The sequence below is a fragment of the Cheilinus undulatus genome, linkage group 7 (assembly GCF_018320785.1).
Source record: "Cheilinus undulatus linkage group 7, ASM1832078v1, whole genome shotgun sequence".
In the NCBI taxonomy this organism is placed as follows: Eukaryota; Metazoa; Chordata; class Actinopteri; order Labriformes; family Labridae; genus Cheilinus; species Cheilinus undulatus.
The window spans coordinates 41,191,343-41,213,765 of NC_054871.1; the positions used below are offsets into that span (position 1 = coordinate 41,191,343).

The 22,423-nt window shown below is 37.1% G+C and overlaps 2 protein-coding genes across 2 annotated transcripts in view; one reads left to right on the plus strand and one right to left on the minus strand.

Annotated features, from left to right (window-relative positions):
• Nucleotides 1-14,113, minus strand: part of nme7 (NME/NM23 family member 7) — a 49,141-nt gene extending 35,028 nt beyond the window's left edge. Inside the window, exons 1-7 of the mRNA XM_041790861.1 lie at nucleotides 14,019-14,113; nucleotides 9,816-9,917; nucleotides 9,362-9,528; nucleotides 8,571-8,681; nucleotides 4,804-4,854; nucleotides 4,400-4,607; nucleotides 4,183-4,288 (exon numbers count right to left, since the gene is read on the minus strand). Of these exons, the coding sequence (XP_041646795.1) occupies nucleotides 4,183-4,288; nucleotides 4,400-4,607; nucleotides 4,804-4,854; nucleotides 8,571-8,681; nucleotides 9,362-9,528; nucleotides 9,816-9,917; nucleotides 14,019-14,021 (748 nt within the window). The 5' untranslated portion in view covers nucleotides 14,022-14,113. The remainder of the gene's footprint in view (nucleotides 1-4,182; nucleotides 4,289-4,399; nucleotides 4,608-4,803; nucleotides 4,855-8,570; nucleotides 8,682-9,361; nucleotides 9,529-9,815; nucleotides 9,918-14,018) is intronic.
• A 473-nt stretch (nucleotides 14,114-14,586) lies between these two features.
• zgc:172121 (uncharacterized protein LOC337599 homolog) lies at nucleotides 14,587-20,645 on the plus strand. The gene is made up of 8 exons (XM_041791452.1): nucleotides 14,587-14,832; nucleotides 17,372-17,439; nucleotides 18,508-18,680; nucleotides 18,801-18,904; nucleotides 19,337-19,498; nucleotides 19,582-19,787; nucleotides 20,349-20,428; nucleotides 20,516-20,645. Exons 1-8 carry the CDS (start codon nucleotides 14,728-14,730, stop codon nucleotides 20,602-20,604), a joined length of 987 nt encoding a protein of 328 aa, XP_041647386.1. The 5' UTR covers nucleotides 14,587-14,727; the 3' UTR covers nucleotides 20,605-20,645.
• Nucleotides 20,646-22,423: the final 1,778 nt, after the last annotated feature.

Here is a 22,423-nt window from a genome sequence, read left to right on the forward strand (position 1 = left end):
CTTTAGACAAAAATATAATATTTTTAGTTATAGTCACATTCTAGTCCCTTTTCCCCTTACAGTTTTTGTCTAGTTTTAGTCGAGGAAAACTCAAAAATATAATATATATCCGTTTTAGTGGATAAAAGTCTCTAGTTTTAGTCACAATTTTTCTCACCTAAATGACTAAATAAGCTACACTGTTAAGTTTAAATGAACACTCATAATACATAAAAGGCTTACTCATAATCAACTAAAATAAACTGATGAAAATGCAAACATAAATTGAATAAAGTGAATTTTGGGATGAGGATGGTTGATTTTTATTGATATTGGTCCTCTTATACTCCTTAATGATCAAACTCTTTATTGATACTATGAACAACATTAATAGGCCTTTTGTGTATCATTTGGTGAAAAGATGAGACAGTAGGTGAACTGAACTGAACTCATACTGTGTATTTTATATTGCTAATCAAATAATCATATTTTGCCCTTACATGACTGCATTTATTCAGATTTTGTGCCAAAAATAGATATGAGCATGTCATGATAAGATTTTAACTTTATCACTACTTATGGTCAACATTCCCAGCCATCTTCAAACAAATTAAATGTAACCATATGCAACTATTTATCTCTCTCATTTTAACGCAGATTTCAACTTTGGCTTAATGTTTCTAACGAACAGGACTTACCACATGGTTTGGGAGTTTTGTTTTGTTTTTTATCCCAGGTTCTCTGACCAAGACTGAGGAGGATAGTGTTCAGCAGCAAACAGCATAGTATGCTAATACTACACAGCAGTCTGATTGAGTTTTTCAGCAAGTTAGGCTGACTGCATTTTAGTTTAATTTAAAATAAAGACTACTGCTGGAATACAGAGGAGAGCTCCTGGTTGGAGCTACCTATCAGCTCTTCTCCCTGTCACACTGCTTCACACACACACAGGCATGTCTGCTCCTCCTGCTTTCTCTTCTCTGGCTGTTTTGACAGACAGCAGTTTAAACTCACAGTGGAGGAATATCACAGAATTTGAATGTCCGTCAGGCCGGCACTAACATTTTAGTCTCGTCTAGTCTCTGTAACAAAAACTTATTTTACTTTTTGGTCTGAGGTTTTATCATCAGTAATCTATCTTTAACCTGTCTTAGTCCTGTCGTACTAATGGAAAACACGTCATTGACGAACTTTATCAGTTCTAATTTTTGTAAATGAAATTAATACAGTTGAAACAAATTTTAAAAGATCTGAAACTTTGTATCAGATGCTCTAAAGTTCATTTAAATGATCTGGAGGCAGGTACATCTGGCTGTAGATGTTCTGCCCAAGATACTGTGTTTTGGTTGTGGTTGATTTTGACAAGCGTTTGCTGTTTTAGTTTATATTTCATTCTTTGTACTGTATTTAATATTTTGAGAGTATGGGTAAAGTTACTTTTATGATTAAATTACATTACTAAATTACTGCCATTTAGTAGTAAACTGTTTCTGCATTAAATCCTGAGAAAAGTAACGAGTTAGAAGTACTTCCGTGTCACCAAAAATCAAAAAATTAAAACCCCACAGTCTAGTTTAAAGCCCAAAACTGAGCAGCCTATTAACAGAATAAAAAATGTGATACAGCCTTTACAGAGGCACTCAGTATTAGCCACTTAAAGAAAAGGAGGATGCTGCCTTTTATTCAGTAAAAGATACCTTAGGAGAAGTCTGGGGGCAGACATCCTCTCTACCTTGAAGTGGAGGCGTAAAACTTTTCTTTTTGAATAAGCTTAGTTAGAGCTGGTTCAGGCTTGGACCTGGTTCACTGAACTCTCTCTCTCTCTTCATATGTATTCAAATCATAATACTGGATGTGACAAACTTTAAATCCTCATGCATCATTTAAGTTAATATCCATATAGCTTCCTGGGATTCGTTTCATAAGTTCCTCCCTCACTGACGTGGGTGGCCTGTTGCTGTGGACCCACCTGACTTCAACTACAAAAACAAATAATATCAGCCTTACATCTATTATCATGCCTATAAAAATCATGCCTTGAATGTTTTACCCTTTTAATTATTAACTAAATAAATCATGGTCAATATAATTTTTTTTTTATGCCAAATATAATACAAAAGAACACTCATAAATATCAAAGTGAAAACAGATTATTACAAAGTTATGTCAAAGAAAAAAGTTATGTAAGGTGAAATAAGTGACTGAATAAATATTCATCCCATTTAAAGGTGCAGTGTGTAATATTTAGCCTATTAGCATTTAGCAAAACAAGCTTGGTTAAAATGAAACATAACATTTATAAGTAGATTGATCTAAATGAGTGTTGACATCTGATAACACATTTTTTAAATTTATGTTTTAAATTAACTCAGAATAAGCCTTTTATTCATACATAGGGAGAGTGCCCTCCAAGGAAGGTGCCATCTTGGATTTTTGCATTTTGCCTGTTTCTATGGCACCATAGAAGGAACCAAATAACAGTTAAGCATGTATTGATTTTTAAACTTCACTGGTTCCCACAGTTATCACCAGAGAAATGAGCATCACACTCCAGAATTGACTGTTAGATGTTGATAGTCCCATTTTTACACACTGTATCTTTAAAGTGACTGACTTAATTCAGCAGAGGACCAGTCAATTGGTGATAGTCATCTGGAAGGTCCAGTCACTGGTTAATCAGTATTCCTGGCTACCATGGCGACTCCATGGTCAAGTGGAGGTTCTTTGGTCTTCAGACCAAAATGGTGCTTTTTGGTCATCAGACAAGATGCTATGTTTGGCAGACACCAAACACTGCACATCACCACAAACTCATCATCCCTACTCTGAAACATGGTGGTGGCAGTATCATGCTGTGAGAATGCTTCTCGGCAGCCGGCCCTGGAATGCTTGTGAAGGTAGAAGTTAAAATGAATGTAGCAAAATATAGAATAAACCTGGAGGACAATCTTACTCAGTCTGCAAGAGAACTGCAGCTTGGGAAAAGATTCATTTTTCAGCAAGGCAATGGCCAGAAGCATACAGCAATAGCTGCACAGAAATGGTTTAAAGACAACAAGGTAAATGTTCTGAAGTAGCTGAGTCAAAGCCCTGACCTCAATCCGATAGAGAATTTGTGGCTGGACTTGAAAAAGGCTGTTCATCCCTGTGCAACCTGACAGAGTTTGAGCAGTTTTACAAAGAAGAATAGAGTAAAATTGCAGTGGCCAAATGTGCAAGCCTGATTGAGACCTATCCACACAGACTCAGTGCTGTGATTGCAGCCAAAGGTGCATCTAAATACTGACTTGAAGGAGTTGAATATTTATGCAGTCACTTATCTTACATTGAATAGTTTTATTGAATTGACTCATGGTTGATTAATGTTGGCCTTTGTAAAGAATATAACAAAGAGTACGATCTAGAACTGCTGTTTTTGTAAAGTGTCTTGAAATAACTTTTATGAAGCAGAGCTACACAAATAAAGAATGAGTTATTGATTGAAAAAAGGTTACCAAAGATCTGATTTCTTCAACAGCCGAACTAACGCATTACACTCTTATTACAAGAAATAAAAGTAATCTGAATATTGTCACTGAGTGGCACTTGTATCGGGTTCATATTTGTACATATGGCTGCTTTATTGTTTCACAGATACTTTGTCTGTCTTGGCCAGGACATTCTTGAAAAGTAACTTTTTAATCTCTGTTTGTTTCCCAACTGCAAAAAAAGATCAAATAAAGTATAAAAATTATTTTAATATGTTAACCAATTTAAGTGTTTACGGCTGTAGGCTCAACTGTGATGCTCATATATGGTGTGATGTCTCGCTCTATCTATCTGCTTGGGCTTAATCCATTATCTCATTTACATAATTATGAGTATTCTAACCTTAGTTTATAATAAACATACTTATCTTAAAACTTTGTTCAAGTGTGGCTCCCTTCTCTGTCACTTACTTTGAGCCAGTTTGTGATAAATGGGGGCTTATCTGGCAGAATCACTGGGAGTATTACACTTTGGAGTTGATGGGTTCTCTACTGAACAAGCTATGAGATTACACCATTTTTACACTATCTGAAGCATTGTTTTTGGATTTTATGTTCTATGCACAAAAAAAAGACAACTTTGGGGACACAGGCCAATATCTGCTAATCTATCCGTCCCAATCCTAAGAATGCTCAGTATACTGATAATATTAGTAAATAAATGTATGTGTCCTACCTTCTGATATGGCGTGAGGTTTGATGATGCAGCATGTGCAGTCTGTAAAGATGGCTGTATTTGAAGGACCGAGGCCAATTGTAGATGGGAAAAAAAATTCAAGCTCCTATAAAACAAAAACATCATCAGCACTTCGTCCATAACCTGTCTATTAATGTGGAGTATGAGCTACAGAATTACTCTGAATAAGGCTAACAGGCCGGCTTCATTTTCTTACTCTTGCTGCTGCAGCGACTGAGTCAGAACCATGTCCAACATTCTTGATGCCATCTGTTCCAAACTGGGCACGCACACTCTGTGGCGCCTCCTTCCGTGCCCCAGCGGAGTCTGCAGGTCCCAGGAGCCTCTTCCAGATAGACATGGCCTCATCACCCATCAACTCCATGGCAACCACAGGGCCCGAGGAAAGAAACTGCACCAGGTTACTGCAAAATGGAGCAACAGCAAATTCCATATGAATGTAATTCCTAGCAGCAGTAGGTCAGCTGTGTTAAATATGTTCAAATGTCACTGCAATGTCATTATGCACAGGTTTCTGTTTATGATGGTGGCTGGGGACCAGAAATGTGCTCTGCTGGCTCACACCTGCTCATATCTGGCAAATCATTAACAGACACTCACTTGAAGAATGGCTTCGACTGATGTTCTGCATAAAAGTCAGCCGCTTGGCTCCTGTAAGAAAACCACAAAGCATGAAGTTAATGAGTGGCCAAACTATCTCAGGTATTACATGTGAACACTATGTACTACACATCTGACAAGAACATTCACAGCACTTGGTCATCTCACTGCCACTTATTTCTTAAGTGCACTTAGTGTGTAGGATGTCAGTTTATTTATAGCTAGAAAAAAAGCTCTGAGATGACATTATGCAAACAAATATCACAACACTACAACCATTAATGATCTTATGTCCTATTTTTTCAAGTGACTCAAGGGGCAATTATATAATGTTTTTGTGGTTTGACTTTTTTTTCTGAAACAAGTACATGCTTATACCCTTTTTAAAGGTAATGTTTTAGGCCATTGTGCCCTTACTGAGAGACAAGACAGTAAAAGACAAGGATGAGAGACTGGGGGATGATGTGGTAAAGAACTGAGGGTAGGAGTGAACCTGAGATGTCCACTTTGAGGACTAAATTCTTTCTATATGGCATTTGCAACCTAACCACTAGGCTATCTGGTGCTTCTTAACACATTTTTAGGCTGGTTCTACTCATTGTTTGGAGCACAACACACATACATTTATTATATATATATAAATATATATATATATATATCTTAATAACCCTAGAGTCCAGAAGAATCCTTCTTTTTAAAAAATACATGCAACACCAAGTACAAAAAATGTAAATAAAAACAGAATGCAATGATTTGCAGATGTCATCAACCCATATTTTATTCAAAATAGAGCATAAACAACAAATCAGATGTTGAAACTGAGATATTTTACCAGCTCATTAAAAATATTGGCACATTTTAAATTTGATGGTGAAACACATCTCAAAAAGGTAGGCACAAGGCAACAAAACACGGGTCAGTATTGATTGCTGCCGATCTTCTGACCCTTAGACGGCACTGCATTAAAAATGCATAATTCTGTTCTAGAAATCACTGCATGGACTCAAGAACAGAAATCATTGTCTGTCAACACGGTTCAACGTGGTATACACAAATGCAAGTTAAAGCTGTATCGAGCAAAGAAGGAGCCATATGTGAACATGATCCAGAAATGCTGCTGCCTTCTCGGGGCTAAAGCTATTTCAAAATGGACTGAGGCAAAATAGAAAACTGTTCTGTGGTCAGATTAATCTAAATTTGACATTTTTTTTGGAAACCATGTGATGTTTCCTGTGGACATAGGTGGAGAGAGACCATCCAGCCTGTTATCAGGGCACAGTTCAGCTGACAGCTCTTATTGTATGGGGTTGCATTGGTGCCTATGGCACGGGCAGCTTACACATCTGGAAAGGCACTATCAGTGATGGAAAACAGAGGTTATAGAGCATCATCCAGACAAGGTCTCTTCCAGGGAAGGCCTTGAATATTTCAGCAAGACAATGCTACACCACCTACCCCATCCAAAACAACAGTTGGCAGTAGAAGAGTTCGGGTGCTGAACTGGCCTGCCTACAGTCTAGACCAGGGCTATTTAATTATGAATTCAACCGGGTGAATTCACCCAGTAAGCAGCTGGTAATGTCAAATTTCAAACCAATAAAGATCAATTTAATGAAAAATATGCACTTTTTATTCATAGTCTCCCTTTTAAATTTGGCAACATGACAAAAGCATATCACAAGTGCATAAAACACAACGACAGAGCTGTATTTGAGCATAACCTGAGGTAGTAGAAATGTTTTTTTTTTTTCAAATACTAAAGACTCTTTTTAAGTGTATAAAAAAAGCAGCTATCTGTAAATGTTTTTGTTGTCAAAAATGCAAAAAGTTCACATAAAAAGTCTATTTTTTGCAAATCAAATATTCACTGCAACTGTACAGAAACATGCGAAACTTCCCCTTAAAACTTGTATGAATATCAAAAAATTCCATACTACTCAGAGCCAGTATTTTCCAATAGGGTTTTTATTGCCCCTGGGTCATGAGAAAAGGCCTCAGTATTTTCTGTGTGGGATGATTTCCCCCCCCAAAATGTCCACTGCATGTGTATGACTCATCATGCTAGGACGTGACTTTTTAAAGGCAAAAATAAATATGAAACAGCCTTCTACATTCCTCCCTGAGAATTTAATCCCCACATCCCAACATCTTTAACACAAACCCTGAAACACTTGAATATGAGAGAAAAAACACAACCGGGGAAAAAGTGGAGTAACTGAGAGTGTATACAGACCACATTTCAGAAAAAAGGCTGTTCAAAGTATGTTGTATGGCCACAGAAATGGAGAACTGCAAATATCTAAAAGATGTTAAAACTATATGCAACAGCAATCTTAATGTCTAATCAGTTACCCTGTAGACAGTTATGTGCATGTTTTGAGCAGACTGTAATGCAAACATTTGGTCAAGAAAATGCAGATAGTATTTGTTATTTTGGTATGCTAGTAACGCTTTCTCTGCGATACTAGCAGTGCTAATATTAAGAGACTGTACTAGTGTTACACCAGACAAAAGCAGCTTTTTTTGCAAAATCCTGTAGAATGTTAACAAAGTATTGGTGAGTACCTCAGCACCAACACCTTCTCCTCCAACCACGTCTTAGAAAACTTGCATTTATCTATCACTTGCATACACACACCACTCAATCAAACTGTTAACTTGCTAGCTAGGGACACTAAAGGATGTACTGATAGCTAATTGAGCCAGAACATAAACAAGTGTGCAGGCTGATGTTAGATCTGGTGTAGTTCCATCAGAATCTCACTTGTGCTTAAAATTAAATGTAAAAACAAAAACATCTTAAAAAACTAGCCTACAACCTCTTTTGACAAAAATAAAAATTGTCACTACAGAGTTTAAGCCCTTATGGTGTTGCATTTACGACTTTATAATACCTTTAAAAAGCCTTAATTTTACAAAATTGATTCATTGACTTTTATTACTTTTTAAGACCCTGTAAAAAACCCTGGAAGAGAAATTGAGAACCTTTTTTATTTTCAAAATTTCTCACCACTCAAATGTGTTTAATGAAAACTGTTGTAGATTGGACCCCAAATAGCTTAACAAAGACAAAAGACAAACATATTTAAAAAGCTAATCATTACAGAGGGACATGCATGCATACATCTCATGTTACGCCATTTTCCTGAGACATTGGGTTGGAATTTGGCAATTTCTTGAGGAATTTCCTCTTATCCTGCAAAACCAGCTTTGTTATCCAAAGAAAAGGAGAAACTTAGGTAGAAATCTTGAGATAAATACTGAATTTTATTTGTAAATAGAGGGAAATCTAAAAAAGATGTATTCATTTACTGTATATCCACTTTGAGTTTCTGTACATTGACTTTTCGCTAAAATTCTAGCTACACTTGATAGCTCTATCAAGCGTTTAAACAATATGTTATACTGATCAAATAATTTGAATTACAACAATGCACTTCAATTTTCAAAGAGAAACAAAGGATGAAATCAAAAAGCAAAGAACGCCTTTGTACTCCCTTTTTATCTGAGACTGAGACGAAGCTGATAATATTATTTCAGCATGAATGAGCACCTGATAAAACTGTTAATTAAACGCCAGCCCCGTCTGCCACTTTGCCACTCGGTGTGCCATATGTTCCCAATGTGTGCGAGAGAAAACCGAGTCATCCATCTGTTATTGTGAGGAGACTGGCAGCAAACTGTCTGTATCTGCCTCTTTGATGAGAGTTTGTCTGATATAAGCCAACAATATGACTGCTGGCATCATGAAGAGGCTTTGATCTTACCATGTAAGCTTCGTCATTTTGGCTTTGGTCACAATAAGGTTGGAGGAATAAATCGATTCAAGGATGTCTCCGATCTTGGTCACTGCGTCTGGCTTTATCAAGGCGAGTGTTCTGCAAACAAAGGGAGACAAATTTAGAAATTGATCATGTCTGACACGTAAGCTGGTGAGAGGCAGCTCGCCAAGATCAGAGAGCTAAACAGAGACTTATAATGCTAAATAGTTTCAGTCAAGCCAGGTCGAGTCAAATAAAACATAGAGCAGACTTAAGGCAACATTAGCTGTCCTTATGGCTTAACAGAAAGGCAATGTAAAAGAGAAATCAAGGTTTATAAACAGAAAATGTGCAAATCCCCAGGCAGAGATTGAGATTTAATCTAATAAAACTACCTCAGCTGTGAGATCATTTAGCAGCAAAACTAGCCTTTAACTACCTTGTCATGACCAGACTAAGGCTAAAAGGCTGAAGACTGTGGTATTTGATGTCTTTATTGAACCTTTAGGCTTAAATATGAATTGATTAGAAATAATAAAGCATTATAACTTTCTTTGTAATAAAACTTAAAACTGTCCCATATTTAGTTTCAAAAGAACTGGAGAATAGGAAAAAAGGCTAATAGAAGATTTTCTAGTTTTTCCAGTCCAAAAGCCAATCACAAACTAAGACTGATGTCAAAGAAAAGAAGCAAATCCTTGTGTTTAAGAATCAGACTGAAAATGTCTTAATGATGTTAACAATTTTATCTCCATCATCTTAAACTCTCTCAGACATTTCATTCAAGCTAAACGTACCTTTCTTTTTTGCTGCCAAGTCTGTTAGCTGTGTACTGATCCCCGTAGTCGATCAAATTCAGCTGTCGTGAGAACACGTTCACTCGATTCCCAACAAAAAGATCTTCTTGATGGAGGTTGTCATATTTGGTCCGCCTCAAAAATATCCGCTGGTTTTTGACATCGAACTGTAAATAAAGCAAACACTTGGTTTCTTATAATTAAGTACTCACACCTTAAGCAGACCACGACTGCTGGGAAAAATATTTCTCAGAGAATTTAATTTAATCTGCAGGTATAAATAGTGACATCTTCTATGTGCTCTTACTGCAACTATGGTGTGGAGTTTTAAAGGAATTTGAGACTGCCAAACTTCATAAATTCTACTTAATAAAGGTTTGCGTTTATCAAAAGACTGATAAAATTAAAGCTGCCGACTCAGTATGGATTATAAAATATAAACTCAGGTGTTTACCATTTCCACTGAGCCATCTTTTGGGTAGTAGAAGAGTTGGTAGCGTCGCAGGAGAGCAGCAGTTGGGTCGTACCACTCAGTAAGAAAGGCAAAACGATCCTCCTGGTAAAAGAAACAAATCAAATCAGGCTATTAAAAATGTGAGGTATAAAATTAGCCTATGTTTTGCTTTAAAAGACCACAAAGAAACCATGTTCTCATTTGAAACTAGGTATGCACAAATGCAATATTTTAACATTGTCATCAGCCAATATCGGCCCTGTTAAAAAACAGTAACCATAGGGAAATAATCTATTTTGACAAAAAAAAGTTACAAATTTGATGTCAAAGTGAAAACAGATTTCAACAAACAAATGTTAATCAAACTAAAATATGTAGGAGAGAGTGGGGTGATTTGTGCCAATGGGGAAGTAGTGCCACCCCTTGTTTATAGATAGCCATAGAAGAAATTGGTCATGTGACCACATATTTTTAAAGAGCCATACATTTTACTCATCCTGCATAAAAGAGAGACACATGGCATGAGAGGTAAGCACATTTTAGCTCAAAATATGTTTTTTTGCCTTTCAAAGTAAAATTTATATGATCAAGGTTTTTTCATTGTTGTGTCTGAACAATTATAGAAAAGTTTGAAAACATTTCACACACGTTTTAGTGCTTTAGTAGACTACACAGTGAGTCTATACAGTTAGCATGATGTTAGCTCTAAACTGCTGGATCATGCTAGTTTTTCAGAAAGGTGGGGCTGGGGTGATTTGTGCCAAAGGGCCTGGGTTAAGTTGTGCCAGTGGCACACCAACAAACCCAGACCCACAGACACACCCAAACCCTGACCCCCACACAACCAGACCCAAATACCCACCAATCCAGACCCACACACCCAGAGACACAAATCCCAGACCAACAGACCTAGACCCTAACCCACACACCCAGACACACACCGACACACCCACCCTAACAAATCCACACAACCACACACCGAGACCTACACTCCTGGAACCCAGCAAAGAAGGGCCAAGAACAGCTGGAGAAGTGAGGAGATGAGCATGCCTCATCAGTGTTTGATTTACCTGCCATTTGTTTAATTTAGCTAACACTGATTTCAGTTTTGATTTTGCACTATGTTGTTGAAGAGCAGTTTATTCAGTTTTTAAGTGGCCTAAGTCACAATGAGATGTTCAGAAATTAGCCTAAATCACTTTATTCATATATGTTACATAACTGACAGACAGTGTTCTATGTATGTCAACAGGCATCTATTGCCCAAGCCTTGTTGCCTGAAATGATTCACAAATATCATATAATGTGTATTTAGGTTGTATGTGTTTTCCCAAAAACTAGAAAATATGTCTTATGCCATTAGTTTTATAGGGTGGCGATATCTAAATTAACCTTAAATGAGTAGTTTTGTATTGAATTTGTCTTGCTTTTATTACAGTTTGTGAGAATAAAATGTTCTGTTTTACTACAATAATCTTCAATAATCACTGGCACATTTACCCCAACATATTCTCCCCAAAGGCACAAGTTACCCCGCACCGGGGGCAAGTTGTGCTATGAGACCACTGTTTTTTTTTTTTTGTTTTTTTTTTTTTGCAAAAGCTATATTTCTTAAACAGTTTATTTCAGACCCAAAGTTACTGTTCCCTGGGATGCACCACATCCTGAAATATATGTACATACTTAAGTTGGAGGCATTACTGTCATGGCCTCACTTGAAAGTCGCTTTGAGTAAAAACTGGCACAACTTACCCCACTCTCCCCTAATGTAAAATAAGTGACTGCATAAATACTCTTGAAAGTGACTGATCTAATTCAACAGAGGTCCTGACAATTGGTGCTAGTAGTCTCACAGTTTGTAAAATTGGGATCACCAGAGTGCAGTGAAGACAAAAATCCACTGAACAACATCCCTGGAGTTCAAAGCTCATCATAAAGAAATGGAAGGAATATGGTAGAGGTGTAAATCTGTGACACCTATGACTACTCTGAAGAAGTTACAAGCTTCAGCAGCAGAGAGACTCTGTATGCAAAAACTGTTGGCCGGGTTCTTCACCACTCAAAGCTTTAGAGTGCAAAAGAGTGGCAAAGGGAAAGCCGCTGCTGAAGAAAACTCTAAATCTTGACAAGTTTGCCATAAGGTATGTGGGAGACTCCATGGTCAAGCTGGAGAAAGTTCTTTGTTCTGATGAGACCAAAACGGTGCTTTTTGGCCATCAGACAAGACGCTATGTTCGGTGGTCACCAAACACTGCAGATCACCACAAACACACCATCCCCACTGTGAAGCATGGTGGTGGTAGCATCATGCTGTGGGGATGCTTCTTGGCAGCCAGCCCTAGAAGGCTTAAAAATAAAAAGGGTAAACTGAATGAAGCAAAATATAGGAAATCCTAGAGGACAATCATATTCAGTCTGCAAGAGAACTATGGCTCACACAGACTCAGTGCTGTGATTGCATCTACTAAATACTGACTTTGTGACTCAATAGTCACTTATTTGACCTTGCATACTTTTGTTTACTTGTCATTACATTGCAGAAATCTGTTTTCACACTGACATTAAAGATGTTTTTTTGTCAGAAAAGCCAAACTGTATTGCCTGTGATTGATTTATAAAATCAATAAAAGGGTAAAACATCCAAGGGGTGAATATTTGTTATAGGCACTGTAATAGTAATTGTGTGATATTATAATCATATTACGGTATCAAGATACAACAAATCAGTTCTCTGCAAACAATAAACTGGTAGCAACATTTAGAGCAAAACACAGAGGGATTTAAATTATCCATTAACGTTTAAACAGAATGAATGTCATTTTTAGAGCTACAGTAAGTGTTCATGCTGACAATGATGTGCATTTTTGCAGGACTATGCTAAAAACTGACTCATTTAGCTGACTAAAATGGAACAAACGTTTAATCATTTCTATGATATCATCCCTATTATTACAATGCTGCACTGAATAGAAGTGAATGGTTGATTATAAAATTACAGTTCAAGCAACTGTTATACCCCTGTAATAAGAAAACTAACAATCTTGTATCAGTGCATTAAAGATCTTATTGCATTTATCTTTTCAAACAAAAAGGATTGGCACTTCAACAGATGTGGATCACTAACGAATGCATATCTCAGATTTACATTGACTTAGTAAAGTTTCTTGAAGTGAAGAGTCATTTATTTCCAGATTATAGTAAAAATGGGTTGACACCTGTCTCTGGTACATCCACAAAAAAAGCGGTACATAGCTGTCAAAAATTCTAAAAATTCTTGAAGAATTTTCTTGTTCTTTCCAAAAGACCTTTTCTACTAAGTATGAAGTCAGAATTGTAGTTAATTAGTTGCCTCTGATACTAGTTTCTAGTTACCTGTTTAATTTGTTATTCTTAGTATTCAATACAGATATTTATCTGATGTAAGGGACATTGTGGGGGGAGATTTGTGATGTTTATTTAATCAAAGTCACCTATTATCTCAGGAGCCTATTTATAAATGGATATTTACTTTGTCTCTTGCTTGAGGGCTATTTAACAAAGCAGGTGCTCTCACTTAAACACTTCGTTCACCACAGAAAACTGCTGTGCCACTCCATCTGCTGTTTAAAAACTGACCTAAAAAGCTCAAATAAAAGCTGGAATATTCCATTTATGACTCGAGTCTACTCTACCTTTCAACGAGACTGCTTCAATTATGTTTTTGCCAATCTCTGTTTGATTTTGCTTGTGTTTTTTTGGTTTTGCTGTAGCCTACTGGCTACACCATTTAAATCAGGGCATTTCCTCAGTTTTAAGGTCGGCTGAAAGCATACTGAGTGCCATTATTCTGAACATCTTCACATTTAAACGCTAAATTGGGATATAACGTTACTAATAAAGCACTTTCAGTTAGCAAATGCTAACTGCGCCGGCTACTTTCTCGGATACCACTAAATATTTTTTATCTTTAAGTTCGATTTTAAGTGTTCAGCAGATTTGTTTTGTAATCCGAATAGCTAATATCATTGAAACACCCTTACAAAACCAAAAGTTATGGTTGGTAACGTCACTGTTATGCTATCTGCTACCCATGTTTGCTAGGCAGCCGTTAGCAAACAGCTATCTGTTTATTCCATTCAAGCGTTTAAAAACAATTATGCTGAGTTTCCAATAGAGTACAGTGTGTTCGCATTGTTTTTACAAAATAAATATGCCTTGTCTTACCATTTCTGCACAATAATGATGTTTATCTGTCCATAATATTGTTTTCTGTTAGCAAACGTTAACTATCCCGGGCTATTCCACGTTGCTATAGTAACTGTAGTGACAAGTAAGGTTGCATTCAGGGTACATTCACCAGATACTGCTTTAACTGATAGAGCTGAAGAACATTGCCCACTGAAGGATTAACAATTGAGCTATCTAGACGATAGTTTATTTATTCACGGAAGAGGCACGATAAATTAGGCTCAATGTGAACGAGTGAGAGTGACTGAATGAGTACCTACAGTGCTACGGTTTGTGTCTAAAAAATCTATTAAAAACGGCACGCTTTGTTTGAGTGCCACTTTTACATGTCAGGATAAGTAAAAATAAATAGAAGGAGTCACTAATCAATGCTTTACAGGCACAAGCAGCTTCTTCACCACTACTTTACTGCACTCTCCTCAGGAATAAAGCGTTACCAATGTGCCATCTCGTGGTGGTCTGAGGTAACTATGACAGTCGAAAACCCCTAATCCGAGCGACATTAAACGCAACGTTTGAACCTTTCACCATGACCCGGAACAACAACAATCTGGACGCAATCTAAATGACTGTATAGTATTTTATGAGTTTGAATGTGATATGCAACCACTCGACCTTATGATTTTGTTCCGTTAATAAGAGTCCTCAAGATAACTTTTGTGCCTTGTATCAGAATCATTTTACCATGGGTTCTTCTGCTCGTTTAAGACAGTACATGAATGATGATGGTCCATTGATTTTAGATGGTGGATTAGCAACTGAACTGGAGGCGCATGGAGCCCATTTACAGGTGAGACTTTAAATTGGTCTAAAAGGCAGAGATAGAAGACATACACTACTATTGTACTCAATTTAAAGTACAGTCACTCTGGTTAAAATTAACTTAAGTAAAAGTACTTGTCTATTAATTTCCTAGAGTAAAAGTAAAAACTATTTAATTCAAAGTTTACTCTAAGTACTGAGTAGCTACTGAAGAGGTGTACTGTAAAAATATGATTTTTCTTTATCGGCAAGAACAAGAGAATAGATTTCCAACCAGGTTCAGGTAAATTCACCTCTATAAGAAAGTATAAAAATGTAAAATACATAGCAAAATTCAAAGTTTATTATTATTATTATTACAAGTTTTTATTATTATGTTTATGCATAAACAAGACTCAGTACAAGACAAACATTGCAAGACTAATGGACACATTTTTCACACAAAAACCATAACAACAACAAAACAACACATGAATAAACCAAAAGACGATGACAAAAAGTCAGACTTGGCAGAAAAAATACAGCATAACTTCAGCCTCATCGGAGCATATGGCAAAGAATGTCGCAAACGTACAAATCCCACATCAGGGACTACAATTAAGGAATGAAAGGATTAAGATATCTAATTACTGGACCCCAGACCCTCTAAAAATTGTCAGTTAACTAATGTGTATGGCTGTGGAGCCTTTCCAGATGTATATCTGACACTAATTCTTTAACCTATCTAGACAAACAAGTAGCACTGGCAGTTTTCCATTCCTCAAGAATAATTCTATAATTCAAATTAAAAGTGTAAATTAAACTCATATAGAGTTGCATTAACAGTTTAAAGTGTTGAGTTAAATGTGTCTATATTGCTCTACACTACTTAAACTACACATTTGAAAGTGTTAAATGATTTACAATATGACCTAGCTGCAGTTACTGTATGTTTGAAAATCTGTGAACAAAGCAGAGAGTCAGCCTCATAGCAAGGCAATGCATACTGATAAAAAATGGATACTGTTAAATGTGCACTATGCATCTCTTAAGAGCATCTTAAGTCACAGATGGGGACTCTAACTCAGTGGTTAACTTCACTCATGGTGCAAATGCGCCTCACATAAAAAATAACAATAATTCACAAGAAACATAGCAAAAGAACCCCAGTAGAGATCACTGTACAACAGACGGCATCCAAACACAACTGAGATGTGATCTGGAATCATTCTCTCTCTAAGTGCTACTGTGTAGTCAACAGAGGTTGAAAAAATACAAGAGTACTATACTCAAGTAAAAGTACAATTACTCTGGTTAAAACTTAAGTTTAAGTAAAACTACTGATTTCAAATTGTGCTAAAAAATTTAAGTACCCCAGAAAACTACGGAATTACAGTAATTTAAGTTAATATAATTAGTTACTTCCCACCCCTGTTAAAAGTCAGCAACTAATTGGCAGCATTGTGTCTGGGATGTTTATGCACGGATACATATTAAATTATGGTAAAGTTCATGATTAATCTTAACACTGACATTGCGATTCAAATGTTTTTTCACACACTTTCAAGTCAAATTTACATTGTGTAATTATCATTAAGAAAATTTGTTGTAACATTTCAGTAAAAAAAAGAACAAATTCTGGCTAATTTCTATAAACTCAGGTTTTTGTGTATTGATTTAACACCTCAAAAAGGCATTATTGAGATTGTTTTTCTCCGCAGCAATACAGCTGCATTAAAAAACAACTGAACCATTTTGACCCTGTGTAGATTGTAAATCAACCTCTGGCCCTAACAGAAAGGTGTATGATGTACTAACAGATACTGACTGTGGTTTTGCAACTGACCAGACAAAAAATGTTAAGGTGTAATAATGGTAGTAGTAAAAAAAAAAAAACAATCATAAATTCAAATTATTAGTTAAAGCAAGTAAAACTTAAAAAGAGGTGCAATTTAAATCTATGATGTTAAATGGCCTAGCCTTTAATGTTTAAGTACACACTTGTATGCTTTTCTTTTTCATTAATATTCTTTATTGTTATGCACATTCAATTAACTTCTTATGATGTTGCCTGTATATTAATGTGAATATTTAAGCTCATAAGTGGTATAAGTCAGAGTTAATTAACTACAACTTAAAAAATATATATAAATGAATGTAGTAATGAGTATTTATGCCTCAAAAGATCCAGTAGGAGGTGCAAAAGGTTCACAGGTGTTCTGTTCCTCTGAGATGCTTATTCATCACTCATGCCTTCTGACTGTTGACCTTAAGAATGCAGTGCTGTTATGTCTTTGGAAAATTCAAATTGAATTAACTTGTACCACTCAATTTTGAAATGGATGAATGAATGATTTTATATAAACATCAGCAAAATGCTGACATTCAATATTGTTTTAAGGATTGCATGAAAAAATCCCCAATTTTTGTGGCCTGTCAGTTTATATAATTAGTCACTTTTGAGTCGACTATCTACTTAGAGTGTAATTGGACATCTGAAAGATAACTAAAAACGTGTTGAAATTTCTCAATCAGTGATACACAAACAGATTTATACTAAAATGTCTGTTTGTCTAACACACACATAGGGGGATCCTTTGTGGAGTGCCAGGCTCCTGCATACTGATCCTCAGGCCATTAGAGACGCTCACTACAGGTAAGGCTCGTACAATATCAAAGATTCAATCTGCTACTGTCTTTTAATTATTGATTTTGTGTTACTTTCCTGTGGAAGTGATTGGCATTACCTAGGAGGAGACGTCCATTGGTGGTGCCAAGTTCACTATGTTGGAAAAACAGAGCATATATTAATCTCCTTTTTGTCATAGTACAGACATAAATATCACAATAATTCAGAAGAACACTTAAGTTTGTGTTCTAAATGTAATACACTTCGAAACGTTCAACCAAATATGCCAAACATTTTCTATTGTAGCCACTAAAATGCAAAAAAGCTGCTGCATCAACATCACAATTAAATATTTTGTGGGTTTGGATTATTGATCAGACAGAAAGATGGCATTTTTCTATTCATTTTTTGATAGATATCACTGTGATGAACATTTTTCAGTTTTGTAGACCACACCACAAATTAAAATCCTGGCATATTCACAAACTGTCGAAACAACTTTCAGGTCAGGTATGGGAGCATAGGCCGGTTCAGCACTTTGGCACATCAACCTGAGTTCTGTAATGTCGGCCTCCTGATGGCCATCCTCCAAGCCTGCGCCAGGTCCATGCCCCATACCTCCAGGTATCCTCCCAGCTGACATCTCTTCAATGCACGTGGTCACCCCTAGTGTCTGGACCAGCCAACCGGATCCTGGGCAGCCAATATGCAGTGAGCTGGATCAGGCCTGGGGAAGTGCGCACAGTTCCTCATAGACCCACACTGTCTTGCTCAGGGAACCCATCACCTCAAGCATTCCCAATGCCTCAGCCTCTTCATTCAGCAAGTTAAGAGACCTTACAAGGACATCTAAAGTCTCTGCAAGGATTCCAGCATCATCAGCAAAGTCCTGATCAGTGGGGGCTAAGACGCACCCCAGAATCAACTGGGAAGAAGTCAGAGGTGGAGCTACCACACTTCTCTGTTGTGGAATATAGGGCAGACATCAGCTGAATGAGTGAATGTGGGATCCACCGGAGCTTCAGAATCCTTCAGAGAGCATCACTGCTCGCTGAGTTGAACACCTTCGGGAATTGAAATGTGATATTTCCACAGGTTTCTCCTCAGTGGTGCTGATGTCGTCGCTACAGCCACTTACCAGGCGAGTATTAAAGGATTCATCGATCACCTCGGGGTGAGCTCTGAAGGAGCCAGAGAGCTGCTGATGTCTGGAGTTCATCTGGCCAAAAAGGAGGTGGAAAGATTTGTCTCTGAAAGTCCTACAAAAGGTATAAAATGATGCAGTTTTTGATTTTGATTTTTTTAATCTTTAAAACACTGTTTATCTGAGAACTTCGATTCTTTTTTGTTATATTTTGTTAATTAATTTTTATTAATTATCTCTAAAGGGAGGAGCCGTCCTTTGGTGGCAGGCTCTGTTGGACCGTATGGAGCCTTTCTGCACAACGGATCAGAGTACACGGGGGCTTATGCAGAGCAGATGAGTATAGAAGTGAGCAGCTCTAGACTGGGTCAATCATTATAAATACAGTGTCAGCAGAGATGAGGTACAAATTGCAAAAGATCAACCTTTAAAAAGCATGTAGTGGTGGTTCGCCAGTTGGCCTAGAAGTTATCTGGTGCCCATGTACAGAAGCTTTAGTACTGGAAGCTGTTGGGCTGGGTCTGGTTGACCCTCGACTCCTTTACTGCATGCAATTCTCCATTTTTTCTCTCCATGATCTCCAATTCTGTCCACTTGATAAGGCAGTCAGCTAGTTCTAGTTTAGCTACTCAGTCTGAAATGAAATTTTATTTAGGTATTATCTTATGACGATGACTGAAGACAATAAAGCTTGAAACTAGTAATTCTAAGATATTCCTGATAATAAATCAGCTGAAAAGTAAAGATGAATGGCCTAAGGTCCCTCTTTTCTCCTCCAAGGATCTTAAAGTTTGGCACCGTCCACAGATCGAATGTTTAGCGGCAGCAGGAACTGATCTTGTTGCTTTTGAGACAATACCGAGTATAAAAGAAGGCAAAGCTCTGGTGGAGCTGCTTAGAGAGTTTCCTGATTGTAAAGCCTGGCTCTCCTTCTCTTGTAAGGTAAACATCACAGACAAACAGCATTAATACAGCTGATTTACTTCTTTTTAAATCAAACTGACTCCCGTTTCTCACGCTGTTAGGATGAGAAACATATTTCAGACGGCAGCCTCTTCACTGAAGCCGTGCAGATTGCTAACAAATCCTCTCAGCTGGTTGCAGTTGGAGTAAACTGTTGTTCACCGGAGCTGGTGGAGCCGCTGCTGGACTCTGCCGGGTCTCTGCTGAGCTCTGAGCTGACCTGGGTGGTTTATCCCAACAGTGGAGAGGAGTGGGACACACAGCAAGGGTGAGTGCAAAGCCATTCAGTCAGTTGGAAGAAATGAAAAAGGTTGCAGGTCCTCTAAAACAATATTATTTTTAGTTATTTTTTAACTATTTTGTTTTGTAAAATAATGTGTCTACATAATATTAACCAAGAAACATCAGTTACACCTACACCATGGTCAATGATTCAACAATATAACCCTCTGAAAGATGTCTTTACATCTAGACTTTTCTGCTTTAACTGTAGCAAACTTTTGTTAGCAGTATAGTTTATTTTTTCAAGCTTTTGCCATGTATAGTTGCAATCAAAATCATTCAACCCCCATTGCAAACCGGTTTGTCGTGAAAATTTAGACTTTCTGTCATTGCAATGAACAAATCAAACAAAAGGAATTGAAATAGTCCAACCCAACTAATGCTTTGAGCCATTTCAGTTGTTTTTTTTATTTGTTCATTGCAAAAAGTAGAAAGTTTGTACATTTTCACAATAAACTTGATTTGCAATGGGGGTTGTAAATTGAATGTAACTGTAATAAATCAAGACATTTGAATAATCCATACTGTTTTTTATTTTCATATAAAGGTGGCTCACATCAGCAGAAAAATCTGGATCAGTACCAAAGCTCAGTCACACATGGAGGAAGCAAGGTGCTGCTTTGATAGGTAAAGGAAACCACTTCTGTTGATTTTTGTCTTTTTATCCCGTTTCCTTTTTAATTTTTTCTGTTGGTTTTTCTTTTTGCCTGTCAGGTGGTTGCTGTCGTATTGGTCCCACTCAGATTGCAGAGTTAAGGTGTAAGCTGAAAGGGAGCAGCACATCTGCAGAGCAACAAGACTGAAAATGTTCATAAATGTGACTGTTGTAAAGAAGGAAGTCTACTCCAAGTGATTATAAAAAAATCTTAATTTATTGTAAAACTAATAAATAAACCACTACATCAAATCACAAAATGACAAATGTGCTGGATTAAAGACAAATGGCACCCTGACAGTGTAGTGAGAACAAAGTGCATCTGAATATAAACATGAAAATAAACCATGCAGGCTTCAACTCTCTCCGCTTTCACATTTTGATTGATTTTCAAGGATTGCACATTTCCACTTTTACGTCTGTACAGCTCCAGTCTATTTTAAAAAACTGGGTTCTTCATCTATGTAACAGTCTCATTAAAGGATTCACAAAGCACAACGAAAAGTCAGCTGCTTTCACGACACTTAACAGAGTTTTCACTGTACTGAACGAACCACTGGACGCCAGGAGCAACACGAGCCAACTCACCAGTATGATGAATCATGGAGGTGTGACGTCTTTAAAAGGAATTCACAGCAAATATGATTATCTAGACAGTACAGGTGAATAAATGTGCTCTTACAGGATCACTGTGGGAGGTTTGTGATATTAACAGAAGAGAAATGCATGATTAAAGGAGTGTGAATGTCTCAAAAAAACACCTAATCCTTTATTTGTTGGGCAAGATAACAAACAACCTACAATACAGCGGCCATGAGGGTAATACTACTCACCAAGACAGCAACACTATGCATACCTGCATTTTTCTGTGTTTACAAACACTATTGAACATGTGAAACAATAGCTGGATCTCTGCATGAATGGCACACAAATCTAAATGGCCCCTTAGTGGTACTTGTAGCTGCCATGGCTAAGATTTTCAAAGTAGTGTTTTGGTGTATTACACACTCTGCTAAAGAACGGAAAACTGGCAAAAAAGATATTCTATCAGTCCTGATTTAGGTTGGCTTAAACTTAATACTTAAAATTATGCCCAAAGATGGCTGCTGCCAATGTGAATTTGCTCTCATATCAGTATCAAAAGAGTTAATAGAGGACTAAAAATGCCACTAATGTTGAGAGTTGGCTTTTAAATTATGTTAAAGCAGACATTGATGTATTGTTTAACAAGAAGCCAATATTAATTTGGAGTTCTGCCTGATTCTATGTCTCAAATCTTCAAATTGGTAATAGAATATCAGGAAATGAAATCTACAACAACGCCTTAATGTGAATTGAATCCTCATCTGTTGGTCTTAATAACATGATTTGAACATTTTTAACTACCAGTGTTTTGATATCCTGTTTTCTTACATCAACAAATCCCATGAAAAACCACAACCCACAGTACTGATCCTTGTTACATCCAGCTGTGTATTAAAAGCCTGATGTCAATTTTATAGAGCTCCAATTTTGCCAAAAATCACCAAAGAAAAAAATGTTGTGACTGGATGTGAAGCAATGAATGCAGGCACTTGCAACGGCTGCTTCTTTGACTTCTTTGTATACAAAATGTGTAATCTCTCGACCCTATCCCCTGATGTCAAAGAAAAAAACAGTTATGCCTAAAAACCAGCCCCTAACAGACCTTGTTAGCCTTTAGCCAGGGATCATAGTGGGAGAAATTAGAAGCTTACAAGACAGATTTTCTTAGTTGGTAAAGATGCAAAAAAGTGCAGACAGAGCTGCATTAGGCTCCTTATGAACACTATGGGTGTACCTACACAAGGCAATCGGGCCCAAGCACACTAGAGCCCCGCAGTCCTGTTCGTTTGACTGGTGTGAGTGCTCTGTGCTGTGCTCAGGCACGATACACTTCTTTGGCCCTGGCATGGATGGAAGGTGGGCTTCATCACAGTGCAATTTCT

Coding starts and splice junctions, on each gene's coding strand:
- zgc:172121 (XM_041791452.1), top strand. CDS start 14,728: ATGGGTTCTTCTGCTCGTTTAAGACAGTACATGAATGATGATGGTCCA. Junction 18,905..19,336: donor CAGAGCAGATGAGTATAGAA/GTGAGCAGCTCT, acceptor TTCTCCTCCAAG/GATCTTAAAGTTTGGCACCG. Junction 19,788..20,348: donor GAGTGGGACACACAGCAAGG/GTGAGTGCAAAG, acceptor TTTCATATAAAG/GTGGCTCACATCAGCAGAAA.